The following is a 19,886-nucleotide window of genomic DNA, read 5'->3' on the forward strand; positions in this document are numbered from 1 at the left end:
TTGTGGGAAACGCGGCAGCCAATTTGCGCACAGCAAGATCCCACAAACAGCAATGTGATAAATGACCCAGATCATCTGCTTTTTTAGTGATGTTGGTCGAGGGATAAATATCGGGGCCCAGGACCCCGGGGAGAACTCCCCCCTGCTCTTCTTCCAATAGTGGGCCGTGGGATCTTTTACACCCACCCGAGAGGGGCAGACGGGGCCCTCAGTTTAATGTCTCGTCCTGAAAGACGGCACCTCCGACAGTGCGGCGCTCCCTCAGTACCGACCCTCCGACAGTGCGGCGCTCCCTCAGTACTGACCCTCCGACAGTGCGGCTCTCCCTCAGTACCGACCCTCCGACAGTGCGGCGCTCCCTCAGTACTGACCCTCCGACAGTGCGGCGCTCCCTCAGTACCGACCCTCCGACAGTGCGGCGCTCCCTCAGTACCGACCCTCCGACAGTGCGGCGCTCCCTCAGTACCGACCCTCCGACAGTGCGGCACTCCCTCTGTTATTTTCTATATATGTGTTATTGACTGTCTCTTATCTTCCTTCCCTCCATTTTGCTCTCTTTTCCTCCATTTTGGAGACAGCTTACCTTCACCTCTCTTCACACGAACGTCCGAATGAAGAGCGGGAGGAGGCCATTCGGCCCCTCAATCCTGCTCCGCCATTCAATCAGATCATGGCCGATCATCGACCTCAACTCCACTTTCCCGCCCGATCCCTCGATTTCCCTCGAGTCCAAAAATCCATCCATCTCAGCCTTGAATATACTCAACGTCTGAGCATCCGCAGCCCTCTGGGGGAGAGAATTCCAAAGATTCACCACCCTCCGAGTGAAGAAATTCCTCCTCATCTCAATCTAGGATGGCCGACCCCTTATCCTGAGACTGTGCCCCTGGTTCTAGACTCTCCAGCCAGGGGGAAACAGCCTCTCAGCATCTACCCTGTCAAACCCCCTCAGAATCTTATCTGTTTCAATGAGATCGCCTCTCATTCTTCCAAACTCCAGGCCCATTCCACTCAACCTCTCCTCATAGGACAACCCTCTCGTCCCAGGAATCAATCGAGTGTGACTCATTTCTCTGAGGTGCACGCAGTTACACCATGGGTTCGACACCAAAAGCTTTCACCAGACGGACCTGAGCAGAAAGAATTCCCTCTTGATAACACCCCTCTCTCTCTCTCTCTCTCTCTGATGGCGGGGTGGGAATGGGTTTGGGTGAGACCCTGCCCTTTGACCCTCTGGGACGATTTGTCTCCCGAACAAGCAAGGCCATCTTCCTTTGTGCTTGACATGACTCCAGCCACTGGAGAGCTCTCCCCCCCTCGATCCCCATTGACTTCGATTTTCCATGGCCTGGTATGCACTCAATCGAATATTGCTCTTGATACCAGCACCAGCAAATCATGAAATATCCCAATGTCAAAAGGCACCACTATAATCAGTCAATATTTTATTCGCCGTAAAACACAACAGTTCCCATTACATCACCGTGAAACATTTGCAAATTAAAGAATTACCAGAAGACGCACGAGAAAGTCTCCAACAAAAGCAATTTGCCATTCTCCGCACTCATGAAACCAACCCCTTTTCAAAAAGGAGATATCAGGGAGGTTCTCAGGAGCGTCTTAAAGGAGGAGGGAGAGAGAGAGGCGGAGAGGTTGAGGGACCGAATTCCCGAGCTCGGGGCCCCAGGCAGCTGAAGGCACGGCCGCCAATGGCGGAGCGATGGGAATCGGTGGGGGACGGACAAGAGGGCGGAATTGGAGGGGGGCAGAGATCTCGGAGGGTTGTCGGGGGCTGGAGGAGGCTACAGAGATCGGGAGGGATTTGAGCTCGAGGATGGAGAATTTGAAAATCGAGGTGTTCCCGGACTGGGAGCCAATGTCGGTCCAGCGAGCACAGAGGGTGATGGGTGAACGGGACTCGGTTCGAGTTGGGATATCGGTGGGGGGGGGCAACAGGAGTTTTGGATGAGCTGAAGTTTCGTTAGTTGTATAAAGCTCTGGTTAGATCTGGTTAGATACTATGTCCAGTCCTGGGCACCGCCCCCTCAGGAAGGATATATCGGCCCTCGGAGAGGGTGAGGCCCAGATTCACCAGGGGCTAAAAGGGTTGAATCCCGAGGACGGGTCGCACAGACCGGGCTTGTGTTCCCTCGAGTGTAGGAGATCGAGGGGTGATCTAATCGAGGGGCTTGAGATGATTGAAGGATTCGATAGGGTCGATGGAGAGAAACTATTTCCTCTGGTCGGGGGTCGGGGGAGAGAGTCCAGAACAAGGGGGCAGAATCTTAAAATGAGAGCTGGGCCCGTCCAGGGGTGATGTCAGGAAGCATTTCTTCACACAAAGGGGGAGTGGGGAATCTGGAACTCTCTCCCCCCAAAAAGCTGTCGGGGCCGGGGGTCGATTGGGAATTTCGAACCTGAGATCCATCGATTTTTGTTGGGTGAGGGGGATTAAGGGTTCGGGAACCAAGGGGGGTAAATGGGGTTAAGATACAGATCAGACATGGTCTCATTGGATGGCGGAACAGGCTCGAGGGGGGCTGAATGGGCCTCCTCCTGTTCCTGTGTAACGGGCTCGAGGGGCTGAATGGCCTCCTCCTGTTCCTGTGTAACAGGCTCGAGGGGCTGAATGGGCCTCCTCCTGTTCCTGTGTAACAGGCTCGAGGGGGCTGAATGGGCCTCCTCCTGTTCCTGTGTAACAGGCTCGAGGGGCTGAATGGCCTCCTCCTGTTCCTGCGTAACAGGCTCGAGGGGCTGAATGGGCCTCCTCCTGTTCCTGTGTAACAGGCTCGAGGGGCTGAATGGCCTCCTCCTGTTCCTATTAACAGCCTCGAGGGGGGCGGAGGGTCGGAGGGAGGCCTGCCCTGAATTTGAGCTTCGGGAGAAAGCGCCTGAGAGGCCCCCACTCGGCAGTTGGCGCCCGAACGCGTGCGACGGGGAACAAGTACCCCCACCCCGCCAAGGATTCCCCCCCCCCCGGGCCTCGCCCCCCCCCAAATCCCCCATTGCGCGTCTTTGCCGGGGGGGTGGGGGTGGGGGGGTCCGCAGGGGAGAACGACGGACGCTACTTCCGGGGGCTGGTGCCCAGGGCGCACTGCTCGACGTCGTAGCCGTGCGATGCCCGGCCGAAGTCCTCGCTGGACCGCCGCTCGAAGATGCTGGGCAGGGATTCGCGGAACTTGATCTTCAGCTCGCTGCTGATGAAGATGTAGATCAGGGGGATGACGCAGCTCTTGACGTGCAGGAGGCAGACGGAGTAGTAGGCCCCGTAGTAGCCCACCGCGCACTGCGCGGGCCTCCCGTCCAGCAGGGCCCGGTAGTAGACGAAGACAAAGATGTGATAAGGCACCCAGCACATGAGGAAGATGACAGCGTTGAGGGTGATGGCTCCGTAGAGTTTGGTGGTCTTCTTGCTCGGCCGGCTCGGCCGGCAGATGATGAAGGAGTTGGAGAGGGTGAAGATCAGGAAGGGCAGCAGAAACGTCAGGACGAACTCAACGGAGATCAGGGAATCCTGGACTCTTCCTCCCCCCCCTCCGCTGGCCAGAGAGCGGATGGCCCCGTACAGCACGCCCAGGCAGAAGGAGAGCGCCCAGATGGCCCAGGCCGCGGCCACGGCCGACTCCTTGGTGCGGCAGACCCGCCACCAGACGGGGAAGGCGACGGAGAAGAACCTCTCGACGCTGATCCAGGTCAGGAGCATGGCGCTGGCCTCATTGCAGGCCACAATCAGGGAGCGGAAGACCAGGAGGGCCGGGGCCTTGGGGCTGACCCCCGAGAAGAGGCAGACGCTGTGCGCGGCCTGGAAGACGAGGAAGAGGAAATCGGAGACCACCAGGTTCAGGACGTAGACCACAAAGCGGTTCTTGCGTTTCAGCTTGTAGCCCAGCACCCAAAGGGCCGCCCCGTTCAAGGGGGTCCCCAACAGGAAGGTGAGGATCAGCATGGCGGAGATGATGGTGGAGTGCTTGTGGTGGGTCGCCTCGTGTTCCCAGCTCCCATTGGTCGCCCCGCCGCTGAGGGACACGTTGAAAGCAGGCTGGGCGCGGCAGAGCATGGTCATGGCGGCGCCGCCCTCCGTCCGCGTCCCCGACACGGCCTGCGGTCGAAGACAAGGGCCCAACCCCGGTAACTGGGAGTCCTGGCGGAGGGATAGAGAGAGAGGTCAGTCAGGGTCACTGGTACCAAAAACAGGGACATCAATGGGCAGTGGGGTTCAGGCATGACCTTTCACCTTCAGTGGGGGGGGGGGAGCTGGGGTCAAATTCAGGCCCAGACAGAGAGGATCATGGGCTCCTCTGTCCCTCCCTCTCTCTCGCTCGCTCGGTCCCTCCCTCTCACTCTGTCTCTGTCTGTCTTTCTGTCTCTCTCGCTCTATCTCCCTCGATCTCTGTCGCGTTCTCCATCTATCTCTCTCTCTGTATCTCCCTCTCTGACTCTGTCTCTCTCTATCTCGTTCTCTCCATCTCCCTCTCTCTCTCTCTCTGTATCTCCCTCTCTGCCTCTATCTCTGTCTCTGTCTGCCTTTCTGTCTTTCTCTCTATCTATCACTCTCTGTCCCTCTGTCTCTCGTTCTCTGTCTCTCTGTCTCTCGCCGTCTCTCTCTCTGTCTCTCTCTCTCACTCTGTCGCTCTCTCTCTCTCTCTCTCCCTCCCTCTCTCTCCCTCTCTGTCTCTCTCTCTCTGTCTCTCTCTCTCTCACTCTGTCGCTCTCTCTCTCTCTCTCTCCCTCCCTCTCTCTCCCTCTCTGTCTCTCTCTCTCTGTCCCTCTCTCTCACTCTGTCGCTCTCTCTCTCTCTCTCTCTCTCCCTCCCTCTCTCTCCCTCTCTCTCTCTCTCTGTCTCTCTCTGTCTGTCCCTCTCTCTCACTCTGTCGCTCTCTCTCTCTCTCTCTCTCTCCCTCCCTCTCTCTCTCTCTCTCTGTCTCTCTCTCTCTATCTATCTCCCTCTCTCTCTCAGTCTCTCTCTGGCTCTGGCTCTTTCTCTCTCTCTCTCTGGCTCCCTCTCTGTCTCTCTCTCCCTCTCTGTCTCTTTCTCTCTCTGTCTCTCTGACTCACTCTCTGTGTCTTGGTCTCTCTCACTCTCTGGCTCTGTCTCTCTCTCTCTCTCTGGTTCTGCTCTCTCTCTCTCTCTCTCTGTCTCTCTGTCTCTATCTATCTCTATGTCTCTCCATCTATCTCTCTGTCTCTCTGTCAATCACTGTCTGTCTCTCTGCCTCTACGATTCTGTCTCTTTCTCTCTCCCCCGTCTGTCGATTTATCTCTCTATTTACCTCTCTCTCTATCTCTGTCTCCCTGTCTCTCTCTATATCCTTTTCTGTACATCACTCTCTGTCTCCATCTCTGTCTCTCTCTGTCTTTCTGTCTCTCTCGCTCTGTCTCCCTCTCTCTCTGTCTCTTTCTCTCTCGATCTCTCTCTCTGTATCTCCCTCTCTGCCTCTATCTCTGTCTCTCTCTGTCTTTCTATCTTGCTCTCTATCTATCACTCTATGTCCCTCACTCTCTGTCCCTCTATCTCTGTCTCTCTCTGTCTTTCTATCTTGCTCTCTATCTATCACTCTATGTCCCTCACCCTCTGTCCCTCTGTCTGTCTCTCTGACTCTCCCTCATTCTCTCTATCTCTATCTCTCTCTGCCTGTCTGTCTCTTTTTGTCTCTCTGTTTCTCTCTGTCTCTCTTTCTGCCTCTCTCTCAATCTTTCTAAGAACATAAGAAATACGAGCAGGAGTAGGCCATTCGGCCCCTCGAGCCTGCTCCGCCTTTCAATCAGATCATGGCTGATCTTCGACCTCAACTCCACTTTCCCACCCGATCCCTCGATTCCCCTCGAATCCAAAAATCCATCCATCTCAGCCTTGAATATTCTCAACGTCTGAGCATCCACAGCCCTCTGGGGGAGAGAATTCCAAAGATTCACAGCCCTCTGAGTGAAGAAATTCCTCCTTATCTCAGTCTAGGATGGCCGACCCCTTATCCCGAGACTATGCCCCCTGGTTCTAGACTCTCCAGCCCGGGGGAAACAGCCTCTCAGCATCTACCCTGTCAAACCCCCCTCAGAATCTTATCTGTTTCAATGAGATCACCTCTCATTCTTCCAAACTCCAGAGAGTATCGGCCCATTCTACTCAATCTCTCCTCATAGGACAACCCTCTCATCCCAGGAATCAATCCAGTGAACCTTCATTGCATTGCCTCTAAGGCAAGTCTATCCTTCCTTAGATAAGGAGACCAAAACTGTACACAGTGCTCCAGGTGAGGTCTCTCCAAAGCCCTGTACAATTGTAGTGAGACTTCCTTACTCTTGTACTCCAACCCCTTGCAATAAAGGCCAACATACCATTTGCCTTCCTAATTGCTTGCTGTACCTGCATGTTAACTTTCTGTGTTTCTTGTACCAGGATACCCAAATCCCTCTGAACACCAACATTTAATAGTTTCTCACTACTTAAAAAATATTCTGTTCTTCTATTCTTCCTACAAAGTGAATAACCTCACATTTCCCCACATTATACTCCATCTGCCACCTTCTTGCCCACTCACTTAACCTGTCTATATCCCTTTGCAGACTCTCTGCGTCCTCCTCACTGCTTACTCTCCCACCGAGCTTTGTATCGTCAGCAAACTTGGAGACATTACACTCGGTCCCTTCATCCAAGTCATTAATATCGATTGTAAATAGCTGAGGCCCGAGCACTGATCCCTGCGGTACCCCACTAGTTACAGCCCGCCAACCCGAGAATGACCCGTTTATCCCTACTCTCTGTTTCCTGTCCGTTAACCAATCCTCTGCCCATGCTGATATATTACCCCCAATCCCATGAGCCCTTATCTTGTGTAACAACCTTTTATGTGGCACCTTATCGAATGCCTTTTGAAAATCCAAATATACGACACCCACTGGTTCCCCTTTATCCACCCTGCTGGTTACATCCTCAAAAAACTCTCATAAATTTTTCAAACACAATTTCCCTTTCATAAAACCGTGTTGACTCTGCCCAATCATATTATGATTTTCTAAGTGCCCGGTTACCACTTCCTCAATAATGGATTCCAGCATTTTCCCGTCGACTGATGTCAGGCTAACCGGCCTGTAGTTCCCTGTTTTCTCTCTCCCTCCTTTTTTGAATAACGGGGTTACATTTGCCACCTTCCAATCCACAGGGACCGTTCTGGAATCTAGGGAATTCTGGAAGATCAAAACCAATGCATCCACTATCTCTGCAGCCACCTCTTTTCGAACCCTCGGATGTCGGCCATCAGGTCGAGGGGATTTGTCGGCCTTTAGTCCCGTTATTTTCTCCAGTACATTTTCAATATTAATATTAATTACTATAAGTTCCTCCCTCTCATTAGCCCCTTGGTTCCCCGTTATTTCTGGTGTGCTTTTTGTGTCTTCTACTGCGAAGACAGATACAAAATATTTGTTCACCGTCTCTGCCATTTCCTGATTCCCCATTATAATTTCTCCTGTCTCAGCCTCGAAGGGACCCACATTTACTTTTGCTACTCTCTTCCTGTTTACATACTTGTAGAAGCTCTTACAATCTGTTTTTATATTTCTCGCTCGTTTACTCTCATTCTATTTTCTCCCTCTTTATCAATTTTTTGGTCATGCTTTGCTGGTTCCTAAAACTCTCCCAATCCTCAGGCTCACTACTCTTCTTGGCAACATTATAAGCCTCTTCTTTTAATCTAATACCATCCTTAATTTCTCTAGTTAGCCGCGGATGGATCACTGCTCCCGTGGAGTTTTCATTCCTCAATGGAATGTATATCCGTTGAGAATTAAGAAATATTTCTTTAAATGTCTGCCATTGCTTATCTACTGTCATATCATTTAATCTAATTTCCCAATCAAACTTAGCCAACTCATCCCTCATACCCAAATAATTAGCTTTGTTTAATTTTCAGACTCTAGTTTCGGAGTTAAGTGCTCTCGAACTCAATGTGAAATTCGATCATATTATGATCGCTCTTCCCTAGAGGGTCCTTCACAGTGAGATTACGAATTAACCCTGCCTCATTACACAAGACAAGATCTAAAATAGCCTGTTCCCTGGTTGGTTCCACCATGTATTGTTCTAGGAACCCCTCTCGAATGCATTCCATGAACTCCTCCTCCAAACTACTTTTGCCAATTTGATTTGCTCGGTCCAGATGAAGATTAAAGTCCCCCCCCCCGTGATTACTGCATTACCTTTGTTACAAGCTCCGATTATTTCTTGATTAATACTCTGTCCAGCAGTAGAACTATTGCTCGGAGGCCGACAAACTACTCCCACCAGTGTTTACCGTCCCTCGTTATTCCTTATCTCCACCCAGACCGGTTCGACATCCTGATCTTGCCGAGCCAAGATTCCTTCCCACTACTGTCCTTATCTCATCCTTTATTATCAGGGGCTACACCCCCTCCTTTTCCATTCTGCCTGTCTTTTCGAAAAGCCAAGGACCCTGGAATATTTAGCTCCCGGCCTTGGTCGCCCTGCGACCAGGTCTCTGTAATGTCCACCAGATCGAGCCAATTTATCTCCGTCTCTGTCTCTATCTCGTTACGAATGCTTTGGGCACTCAGATAAAGAGACTTGCATTTTAACTGTTTACTGTTCTTCCCTGATGTGACCTGAGTCACTGGTGAACTCTCACTGTGAAGCTCTCGGTTCCTTCCTGACACACTCTGATTAACATCACTCAAATCGTTACTCCGCGCTGTGTGGCCTTGACTGTTCCCTTTAGATTTCTAAATTTACCCTCTCCCCCGCCGCCCGTTTTAGTTTAAAGCCCGACCGACCGCCCCAGTTATTCGACTGGCCGGGACGCTGGTCCCAGCCCGGGTGAAATGGCGCCCATCCCAATGGAACAGCTCCCTCTTTCCCCCAGTACTGGGGTCAGTGCCCCATGAATCGAAACCCCTCTCTCCCACACCAATCTTTGAGTCACACATTGAACTCTCCGATCTGTTTGACCCAATGCCAATTTGGGCATTGGCTGAGATATTGATCCAGAGATTATTACCTTCGAGGTTCTGCTTTCTAATTCCCTCTCTGTCTCTCTCTCTCTCTCTCGCTTTCTCTGACTCTCTTTCTCTCTCTCTCCCTCTCTGTCTCTCTTTGTCTCTCTATCTAGCTCTCTCTGTGTGTGTCTCTCTCTCTCTCTCTCCATCTCCCTCTCTCTCGGTCTCTCACCCTCCATCTCTCTCTCACTATCTCTCGCTTTGTGTCTCTGTCTGACTGTCTCTCTCTCTTTGTTTCCCTGTCTCGCTCCCTCTCTCTGTCTATCTCTCTGTCCTTATCTTTTTCTATCTCTCTCGCTCTGTCTCTCTCTTTGTCCGTCTCAGTCTCTCTCTCACTGTCTCTCAGTCTCTCTCTCTCTCGCTCTCTCTGACTCTCTTTCTCTCTCTCCCCCCTCTGTCTCTCCCTGTATCTCTCTGTCTCTCTCTTTGTCCCTCTCAGTCTCTCTCTCTCTCTCTCTGTCTCTCAGTCTCTCGCTCTCTCTCTCGCTCTCTCTGACTCTCTTTCTCTCTCTCCCCTCTCTGTCTCTCTTTGTAACTCTCTCTCTCTCTCTCGTTCCCCCTCTCTCTCTCTCTCTCTTTCTCTCTCTCTCCCTCTCTGTCTCTCTCGGTGTCTCTCAGTCTCTCTCCCTCTCTCTGTCTCTCTTTGTATCTCTCAGTCTCTCTCTCTCTCGCTCTCCCTGACACTCTTTCTCTCTCTCCCTCTCTGTCTCTCCCTGTATCTCTCAGTCTCTCTCTCTCTCTCACTCGCTCTCTCTGACTCTCTTTCTCTCTCTCTCCCTCGCCCTCTCTCTCTGTCTCTCTCTTTCTCCCTTTCTCTCTCTCTCTGGCGCTCTCTCTGACTCTCTTTCTCTCTCTCTCCCCCTCTGTCTCTCCCTCTCTCTCTCTTTCTCCCTCTCTCTCTCCCGATCTCCCTCTCCCTCCCTCTGTCCATCTCTGCCTCACCCTCTCCCTCTGATTCAGTACATTTCATAAACAGTGTTAATTCTCCGACACCTCAGCTCTGACCAACAAACAGTGCCTGACCCGACTCCAGACGGCATGGGACAGACTGGACCCTCTCCCCGTTTAACGCAGACCCCTGAGAGAAGCTGGTTTGACCTTCGGACTGGCAGATCCCTCTCACTGCTCCGATCTCTCCTCCACTTCACGTTCCGTGTCTCAGTGAGACTGCAACCACCGAATTTAGTGATTTCCTTTCTGAAGCTCATTACAATTAACACTAAAATCACCAGAACCCTCTCGAGCCGTGGAGACACATCTCACAGCCAATGGAGGACTATTATCTTTGAAGTGTGCTCGCTGTTGTATTGTGGGAAACGCAGCAGCCAATTTGCGCACAGCAAGATCCCACAAACAGCAATGTGATAAATGACCCAGATCATCTGTTTTTTTTAGTGATGTTCGGTCGAGGGATAAATATCGGGGCCCAGGACCCCGGGGAGAACTCCCCCCTGCTCTTCTTCCAATAGTGGGCCGTGGGATCTTTTACATCCACCTGAGAGGGGCAGACGAGGCCTCGGTTTAATGTCTCGTCCCGAAAGACGGCACCTCCGACAGTGCGGCGCTCCCTCAGTACCGACCCTCCGACAGTGCGGCGCTCCCTCAGTACTGACCCTCCGACAGTGCGACGCTCCCTCAGTACTGACCCTCCGACAGTGCGGCGCTCCCTCAGTACCGACCCTCCGACAGTGCGGCGCTCCCTCAGTACCGACCCTCCGACAGTGCGGCGCTCCCTCGGTACCGACCCTCCGACAGTGCGGGGCTCCCTCCGTACCGACCCTCCGACAGTGCGGCGCTCCCTCAGTACCGACCCTCCGACAGTGCGGCGCTCCCTCAGTACCGACCCTCCGACAGTGCGGCGCTCCCTCAGTACCGACCCTCCGACAGTGCGGCGCTCCCTCAGTACCGACCCTCCGACAGTGCGGCGCTCCCTCAGTACCGACCCTCCGACAGTGCGGCGCTCCCTCAGTACTGGCCAACCGGGGAGCGCTGGCCTTAGCTTACGGGGGCTTGAGTCTCTGGAGTGGGGTCTCAAACTCACGAACTTCGGACTCAGCGGCGAGAGGGAGCGAGTGTCTGGAACCCAATATCAAGGCAAAGCAGGTTCCAGCCTTGAGATGGAGGAAAGTAACTGGCCTCTGCCTCGGAAGTATTGCTCCTGAACTCAGGTCTATATCCGAGCTATCGGTCACCTGTCTCCCAATATCTCCTTAAATGGCTGCCAAATTTCTTCTGGTTTACCCTCCTGAGATGCACCTTGGGAGGTCTTTGTGATGTTAAAGACACATCTGTTAGCCAATTGGCTTCTTTGTCTTATCACTGCAGCGACAGCCTTAAGATAAACTTAACTATTCGCCAAGATGCAACTAAACTTGATGAACTCGATTGAATTTTTTGGAGGCGGCAACAAGGAGGGTCGATCAGGGCAGCGCGGTTGATGTCATCTACCTGGATTTTAGCAAGGCTTTTGACAAGGTCCCACATGGCGGACTGGTCAAAAAAGTACAAGCCCATGGGATCCAACGGAATGTGGAAAGTTGGAGCCAATATTGGCTCAGTGGCAGGAAGCAAAGGGAAATGGTCGACGGGTGTTTTTGTGACTGGAAGGCTGTTTCCAGTGGGGTCCCGCAGGGCTCAGTACTCGGTCCCTTGCTTTTTGTGGTATATATTAATGATTTGGACTTGAATGTAGGGGGCTTGATTTAGAAGTTTGCAGATGATACAAAAATCGGCCGTGCGGTTGATAGTGAGGAGGAAAGCTCGAGACTGCAGGAAGATATCAACGGACTGGTCAGGTGGGCAGAAAAGTGGCAAATGGAATTCAATCCGGAGAAGGGTGAGGTAATGCGTTTGGGGAGAGCAAACAAGGCAAAGGGAATACACAATAAATGGGAGGATACTGAGAGGTGTGGAGGAAGTGAGGGACCTTGGAGAGCATGTCCACAGATCCCTGAAGGTAGCAGGACAGGTAGATAAGGTGGTTAAAAAGGCATTCGGGATACTTTCCTTTATTAGCCGAGGCATCGAATATAAGAGCAGGGAGGTTATGCTGGAACTGTATAAAACACTAGTTAGGCCACAGCTTGAGTACTGCGTACGGTTCTGGTCACCACATTACAGGAAGGATGTGATCACACCAGAGAGGGTGCAGAGGAGATTTACGGGGATGTTGCCAGGACTGGAGAATTTTAGCTGTGAGGAAAGATTGGATAGGCTGGAGTTGTTCTCTTTGGAACAGAGGAGGGTGAGGGGAGATTTAATTGAGGTGTATAAAATTACGAGGGGCCCAGATAGAGTGGACAGGAAGGACCTATTTCCCTTAGCGGAGGGGTCAGTGACCAGGGGGGGGGCATAGATTTAGAGTAATTGGTAGAAGGATTAGAGGGGAGCTGAGGAGAAATGTTTTCACCCAGAGGGCGGTGGGAGTCTGGAACTCACCGCCTGAGAGGGTGGGAGAGGCAGAGACCCTCAACTCATTTCAAAAAGTACCTGGATGTGCACCTGAAGAGCCAGGACCTCCAGGGCTACGGACCGAGTGCTGGAAAGGGGGATTGGATTGGGTGGCTCATTTTCGGCCAACACGGACAAGACGGGCCGAATGGCGGTTAATTTTCGATGATTCGATGGAAACTCAGCGGCTCCTCCCTCTTTTCTCAATAAGTACGTCGCAGAGCAGGCAAGACACGTCTTTCTTTATGACGTTGCCCAAAGATTGGCGTCTCGAGGAAGCTCTAGGTGCTGACCAGATGGTCTCAGACTGAGTTGGAGGTGCCATGGGTTCCATGGGGCTATTGTTAATCTGGTGAGGTGGTACATCTTGCCCCGTTTTACCTGAAGCTTGAGAAGGGACAACCGCACCAATTGGAAGTTCCATCGTCTGTCAGCAGCAGAACCGTCTTCAGACAAGGGGAAGAAATGAACGAGAAAGAGAGGGAGGAAGAGGGAGAGGGAGGGAGAGGGAGAGAGAGAGGGAGAGGGAGGGAGCAAAGGGGAGGAAGAGAAAGGAAGAGGGAGAGGGAGAGAGAGACCCGAAGCGGGAGAGAGAGCGAGAGAGAGAGAGGCAAAGGGCGAAAGAGAGGGCGAGAGGGAGTGGCGAGAGAGATGGAGAGGGAGAGAGAAAGGGAGAAGGAGAAGCAGAGAGAGGGAGAGGAGAGATAGAGGAGAGAAAAGGGGAGAGATAGTTAGGGAGAGAGCGAGAGGGAGAGATAGTTTGGGAGAGAGAAAGACAGAGAGCGAGAAGGAGAGAAAGTGGGAGAGATAGTTTGGGAGCGAGAAAGACAGAGAGAGAGAGCGAGAGGGAGAGAAAGGGGGTAGAGATAGGGAGCGAGACAGGGAATAGGAGAGAAATGGAGAAGTTGAGAAAGGGAGAAGGAGACAGAGGGGGAGGAGAAACAGAGGAGAAAGAGAGCACAGCCATGGTGCGCCGGTGGTGAAGGGAGTGAATGTTTAGGGTGGTGGATGGGGTGCCAATCAAGCGGGCTGCTTTGTCCTGGATGGTATCGAGCTTCTTGAGTGTTGTTGGAGCTGCACTCATCCAGGCAAGTGGAGAGTATTCCATCACACTCCTGACTTGTGCCTCGTAGATGGTGGAAAGGCTTTGGGGAGTCAGGAGGTGAGTCACTCGCCGCAGAATACCCAGCCTCTGACCTGCTCTTGTAGCCACAGTATTTATGTATCTGGTCCAGTTAAGTTTCTGGTCAATGGTGACCCCCCAGGATGCTGATGGTGGGGGATTCGGCGATGGTAATGCCGTTGAATGTCAAGGGGAGGTGGTTAGACTCTCTCTTGTTGGAGATGGTCATTGCCTGGCACTTATCTGGCGCGAATGTTACTTGCCACTTATGAGCCCAAGCCTGGATGTTGTCCAGGTCTTGCTGCATGCGGGCTCGGACTGCTTCATTATCTGAGGGGTTGTGAATGGAACTGAACACTGTGCAGTCATCAGCGAACATCCCCATTTCTGACCTTGTGATAGAGGGAAGGTCACTGATGAAGCAGCTGAAGGCAAGATGGCAGATTTCCTTCTCGAAAGGTACATTGGTGTTTTTACTGAGAACTAACTGTGGTTGAAGGGTGCAGTCTACAAGAGCTCAGTGCTTCAGAGAGATAAGGAGGTGAACCTGCATTGGTATCTCAACTTGGTATCTCAGAGTACTTTGGAGTGTTTCACATGCAGAGTAATTTTGAAATGTCAGCTTGTTATCAGCAATCTCGTACATGAGTTGAAATAACTGTTTTCTCAGTGATGTTGGTCGAGGGATAAATATCGGGGCCCAGGACCCCCGGGGAGAACTCCCCCCTGCTCTTCTTCCAATAGTGGGCCGTGGGATCTTTTACATCCACCTGAGAGGGGCAGACGGGGCCCTCGGTTTAACGTCTCGTCCCGAAAGACGGCATCTCCGACAATTGATGTCACAGAGTTGCAGGTAGACAGTCTTGGTGACGGAGAGGATGTGGGGTCTGAAATGAGCAGACATGGCGAGGGAAAGCCGGTAACATATTTTTCCAGGTGGGGCGGAGTTACTTGGAAGCTACGAGAGCAGATTTCATCCCAATTCCTGCTCGAGGTTGCATTGGCATCGCTGGGCGAGGCCGGCATTTATTGCCCCTTGAGAAGGTGGTGATGGGCCTCCTTCTTGAACCCCTGCAGTCCCATGCGGTGAAGGTTCTCCCACAGTGACGTTCGGTCGGGGAGTCCCAGGATTTCTGACCCAGCGACCGTGAAGGAACGGCCGATACACGTCCCAGTCGCTGATTGTGTGTGTGTGGGGGACTCGGAGGGGGACGTGCAGGTGGTGTTGTTCCCATGTACCTGCTGCCCTTGTCCTTCTAGGTGGTAGAGGTCGCGGGTTTGGGAGGTGCTGTCGAAGAAGCCTTGGTGAGTTGCTGCAGTGCATCCTGTGGATGGTCCACACTGCAGCCACGGTGCGCCGGTGGTGAAGGGAGTGAATGTTTAGGGTGGTGGATGGGGTGCCAATCAAGTGGGCTGCTTTGCCCTGGACGGTGTCGAGCTTCTTGAGTGTTGTTGGAGCTGCACTCATCCAGGCAAGTGGAGAGTATTCCATCACACTCCTGACTTGTGCCTTGTGGATGGTGGAAAGGCTTTGGGGAGTCAGGAGGTGAGTCACTCTCCGCAGAATACCTAGTCTCTGACCTGCTCTCGTAGCCACAGTATTTATGTATCTGGTCCAGTTAAGTTTCTGGTCAATGGTGACCCCCAGGATGTTGATGGTGGGGGATTGGGCGATGGTAATGCCGTTGAATGTCAAGGGGAGGTGGTTAGACTCTCTCTTGTTGGAGGTGGTCATTGCCTGGCACTTATCTGGCGCGAATGTTACTTGCCACTTATGAGCCCAAGCCTGGATGTTGTCCAGGTCTTGCTGCATGCGGGCTCGGACTGCTTCATTATCTGAGGGGTTGCGAATGGAACTGAACACTGTGCAGTCATCAGCGAACATCCCCATTTCTGACCTTATGATGGAGGGAAGGTCATTGATGAAGCAGCTGAAGATGGTTGGGCCTAGGACCGTATTTGGGGACTGGAGTCACGTCTAGGCCCAGACAGGGTAAGGACACCAGGTTCCATGCAAACACACACACTGGCGGCCAGGAAAAGACCCTTTGGTCCATCCAGCCTGTCCCAAAACAATTGCGATAGCTTGAGTCTGGCAATAAATACACACTCCCCGTCCCATCCTGAAACTACACGATCTCCTGTGGGAGGTCCAAAAACCAGATTAAAACCCCCCCCTAGGCCGAGTCGGGGGGTGGGAAACCCTGGGAAATTCCTCTCCGACTTTCCCTCAGACGATCGAAACGAGCCCAGGAGACCATCCTGGCCCTGATATCGCCACGCGGTGTCGACCTCTTGTACGAGCCCATCTCCGCCCGAGCCCGAAAGAGGCCCAGGTCTCGCTCGAAGGGCTTCAGCGAGTCGGCCTCCAACCGCACGAGCCGGTAGCCTCTTCCAGCGGCCGACTGGTCTCTGGGGGCCAGGACCACCTCCTGACGTCAAATTGGGCCTGGCCTCAAACTGCGAGCTCGGGTCCTCTCCCACCCATTGGAACCAACTGTTAACTGGAACACAATCTCGTCCCTTCGCCATTTTATTGACCTCGAAAAGATCACCCCCTAAGTCTCTGCTCCTCGAAGGCACAAGTCAGGAGTGTGATGGAATACTCTCCACTTGCCTGGATGAGTGCAGCTCCAACAACACTCAAGAAGCTCGACACCATCCAGGACAAAGCAGCTCGCTTGATTGGCACCCCATCCACCACCCTAAACATTCACTCCCTTCACCACCGGCGCACCGTGGCTGCAGTGTGGACCATCCACAGGATGCACTGCAGCAACTCGCCAAGGCTTCTTCGACAGCACCTCCCAAACCCGCGACCTCTACCACCTGGAAGGACGAGGGCAGCAGGCACATGGGGACAACACCACCTGCACGTCCCCCTCCGAGTCACACACCATGCCGACTTGGAAATATATCGGCCGTTCCTTCATCGTCACTGGGTCAAAATCCTGGAACTCCCTGACCGAACGTCACTGTGGGAGAACCTTCACCACACGGGACTGCAGTGGTTCAAGAAGGCGGCTCACCACCACCTTCTCAAGGGGCAATTAGGGATGGGCAATAAATGCCGGCCTCGCCCAGCGACGCCCACATCTCATGAACGAATAAAAAAAAATGTGAGGAGGTCGAAACTGGACGCAGATTGGCAATTGAGGCCTGGGCATGGTCTTGTGCAAGGATGAAATAGTTTGCTTTGGCCCTTATCGTCAGATGACCTCTTTGCTCTAGAATTCACTTTACGGCATTGCACATGACCGTTTACATACAAATTAAGAGCGGGAGAAGGCCATTCGGCCCCTCGAGCCTGCTCCGCCATTTGATAAGATCATGGCTGATCTGATAGTGACCTCAACCCTCCTTTCCCATCTACTGACCACAACCTTTGGCTCCCTTGTAAATCAGGAATCTATCGAACTCCGCCATCCAAATATTCACTGACCTGCCTCCTCCGCTCTCTGGGGAAGGGAGTCACCCTCTGAGAGATAAAATTTCTCCTCATCTCCGTCTTAAATGGGAGGCCCCTTGTTTTTAAACTCTGGCCCCTAGTTCTAGTCTCTCCCACAATGTCCTCTCAGCATCTACCCCTTCGAGTCCCCTCAGGATCTTAAATGTTTCAATAAGATCGCCTCTCATTCTTCGAAACTCCAGGCCCAACTCGTCCAACTCTTCCTCATGAGATAACCTCCTGTCCGTATAGACAGGAGTCCTGTCCCCCAGTACGCCAAGTTCGGCCTGAGACCGTCGAGCATCGTCCACAGTCCTGACATCAAAAGAGTAGGGAGAGGTGGTCTCAACGCTGATCAGTGTGGGGTGCACACTGGCCCCCCCCCTCCCTGCCACAAACTCCGTTCCCTAGGCCACCGACTCCATCCCTCTCCCGAGGCCACTGACCCTGAGATGAGCTTCTGACCCCATCTCCCCTCCATCGCCAAGGCCGCCCACTCCCACCTCTGTAACATGGCCCGTCTCCGCCCCCTGCCTCAGCTCATCTGCTGCTGAAACCCTCATCCGTGAACTTCGTCACCTCCTGATTGGACCATTCCAATGATCCCCCCTGGCCGGCCTCCCATCTCCCACCCTCCGGAAACTCCAGCTCATCTGAAACTCTGCCCCCCCCTCCCCCTTCCTTGTATCCCAACTCGCCCCAAGTCCCGTTCACCCATCACCCCACCCTGTGCTCGCTGGACCGACATTGGCTCCCCGTCCGGGAACGCCTCGATTTTTAAATTCTCACCCTTGTTTTCAAATCCCCTCCATGGCTCCTCCTCCCTATCTCCTCCAGCCCCGACAACCCTCCGAGATCTCTGCCCTCCTCCAATTCCGCCCTCTTGTCCATCCCCCTCGATTCCCATCGCTCCACCATTGGCGGCCGTGCCTTCGGCTGCCTGGGCCCCGAAGCTCTGGAATTCCCTCCCTAAACCTCTCCGTGTCTCCCTCCTCTCTTAAGACGCTCCTTAAAGCCTCCCTCTTTGACCGAGCTTTTGGTCACCTGTCCTAATATCTCCTTATGTGGCCCGGTGTTAAATTTTATCTGATTTACGTTCCTGTTAAGCGCCCCTGGGACGTTTTACTACGTTAATGGGCATCGTGTTGTCCTGTCTCTTCACTGAAAGAGCTCTTCCCGTTAGCTCTACGATTGTCGACATTATTTACCAGTTCTGCTCTTCGCTGGGAACCAGTTGAGGTTGGAATGAGGAAGTTGAGAGAGCTCGCTGTTTCGGGGAGATAACGATGAGCAAATATGATTGAACACAATCACAAGTTGGCATCTCAGAGACAGTGCGGAGGCAACCAAAATCATTTCCACATGCAGCCGGTGACTTTCAAGTGTGGGGGCGTTAACAGAGATCTCGTACAAACAGCAATGAGATGGACGGCTTATCTATTTTTTCGTGACGTTTGTTGGAGGATTAAACTCATAGCCAGAGACTTTCACTCCCTCAGGACATCCCAAAGCTTCACAGCCAATGACGTACTTCTCAAGTGTGCTCACTGTTGCATCGTGGGAAACGCGGCGGCCAATTTGCGCACAGCAAGATCCCACAAACGGCCAATGTGATAAATGACCCAGATCGTCTGCTTTTGTTTAGTGATGTTGGTCGAGGGATAAATATCGGGGCCCAGGACACCGGGGAGAACTCTTCTTCCAATAGTGGGCCGTGGGATCTTTTACATCCACCCGAGAGGGGCAGACGGGGCCCTCGGTTTAACGTCTCATCCCGAAAGACGGCACCTCCGACAGTGCGGCGTTCCCTCAGTACCGACCCTCCGACAGCGCGGCGCTCCCTCAGTACCGACCCTCCGACAGTGCGGCGTTCCCTCAGTACCGACCCTCCGACAGTGCGGCGCTCCCTCAGTACTGACCCTCCGACAGTGCGGCGCTCCCTCAGTACTGACCCTCCGACAGTGCGGCGCTCCCTCAGTACCGACCCTCCGACAGTGCGGCTCTCCCTCAGTACTGACCCTCCGACAGTGCGGCGCTCCCTCAGTACTGACCCTCCGACAGTGCGGCGCTCCCTCAGTACCGACCCTCCGACAGTGCGGCTCTCCCTCAGTACCGACCCTCCGACAGTGCGGCGCTCCCTCAGTACTGACCCTCCGACAGTGCGGCGCTCCCTCAGTACCGACCCTCCGACAGTGCGGCGCTCCCTCAGTACTGACCCTCCGACAGTGCGGCGCTCCCTCAGTACTGACCCTCCGACAGTGCGGCGCTCCCTCAGTACCGACCCTCCGACAGTGCGGCGATCCCTCAGTACCGACCCTCCGACGGCGCGGCGCTCCCTCAGTACCGACCCTCCGACAGCGCGGCGCTCCCTCAGTACTGACCCTCCGACGGCGCGGCGCTCCCTCAGTACTGACCCTCCGACGGCGCGGCGCTCCCTCAGTACCGACCCTCCGACGCTCCCTCAGTACTGACCCTGCTATAAGATGATATTGCTCTCTTTCTCTGTGAACATCTATTTGTGCGACCAAGACTGATGCCGTTCAGTGATTTGGATCTGAACGACTGTTCCAATTTTCTCCTGGCCGATCTCCCATCTTCCATCCTCCATAAACTTGAGCTCATCCAAAACTCTGCCCCCAGTATCCTAGCTCGCACCGAGTCCCGTTCACCCATCACCCCCTGTGCCCGCTGACCCACATTGGCTCCCAGTCTGGGAACACCTCAATGTTAAAATTCTCATCCTTGTGTTCAAATCCCTCCATGGCCCTTGCTCCCCCCTCGCTATCTCTGTAACCTCCTCCAACCCTCTGAGATCTCTGCCCTCCTCCGATTCCGGCCTCTTGCCCATCCCCGGAATTC

General features: G+C 53.4%; 1 protein-coding gene across 3 annotated transcripts; it reads right to left on the minus strand.

Annotated features, from left to right (window-relative positions):
- Window positions 1-1,432: 1,432 nt before the first annotated feature.
- On the minus strand, window positions 1,433-19,354 carry LOC137310606 (mas-related G-protein coupled receptor member A1-like). Of its 3 annotated transcripts, none has more exons than XM_067978336.1 (2): window positions 19,013-19,354; window positions 1,433-4,141 (listed from the first exon to the last, which is right to left on the minus strand). In XM_067978336.1, the coding sequence occupies exon 2, from the start codon at window positions 4,061-4,063 to the stop codon at window positions 3,065-3,067; it is 999 nt and encodes a 332-aa protein (XP_067834437.1). In that variant the 5' UTR covers window positions 4,064-4,141; window positions 19,013-19,354; the 3' UTR covers window positions 1,433-3,064. The 3 variants fall into 3 exon arrangements, with proteins under 3 accessions (XP_067834437.1, XP_067834436.1, XP_067834435.1); XM_067978335.1 differs by lacking the exon at window positions 19,013-19,354 and adding an exon at window positions 10,105-10,239; XM_067978334.1 differs by lacking the exon at window positions 19,013-19,354 and adding an exon at window positions 9,009-9,103.
- Window positions 19,355-19,886: the final 532 nt, after the last annotated feature.

This window comes from Heptranchias perlo, unplaced genomic scaffold, assembly GCF_035084215.1.
Source record: "Heptranchias perlo isolate sHepPer1 unplaced genomic scaffold, sHepPer1.hap1 HAP1_SCAFFOLD_265, whole genome shotgun sequence".
Classification (NCBI taxonomy): Eukaryota; Metazoa; Chordata; class Chondrichthyes; order Hexanchiformes; family Hexanchidae; genus Heptranchias; species Heptranchias perlo.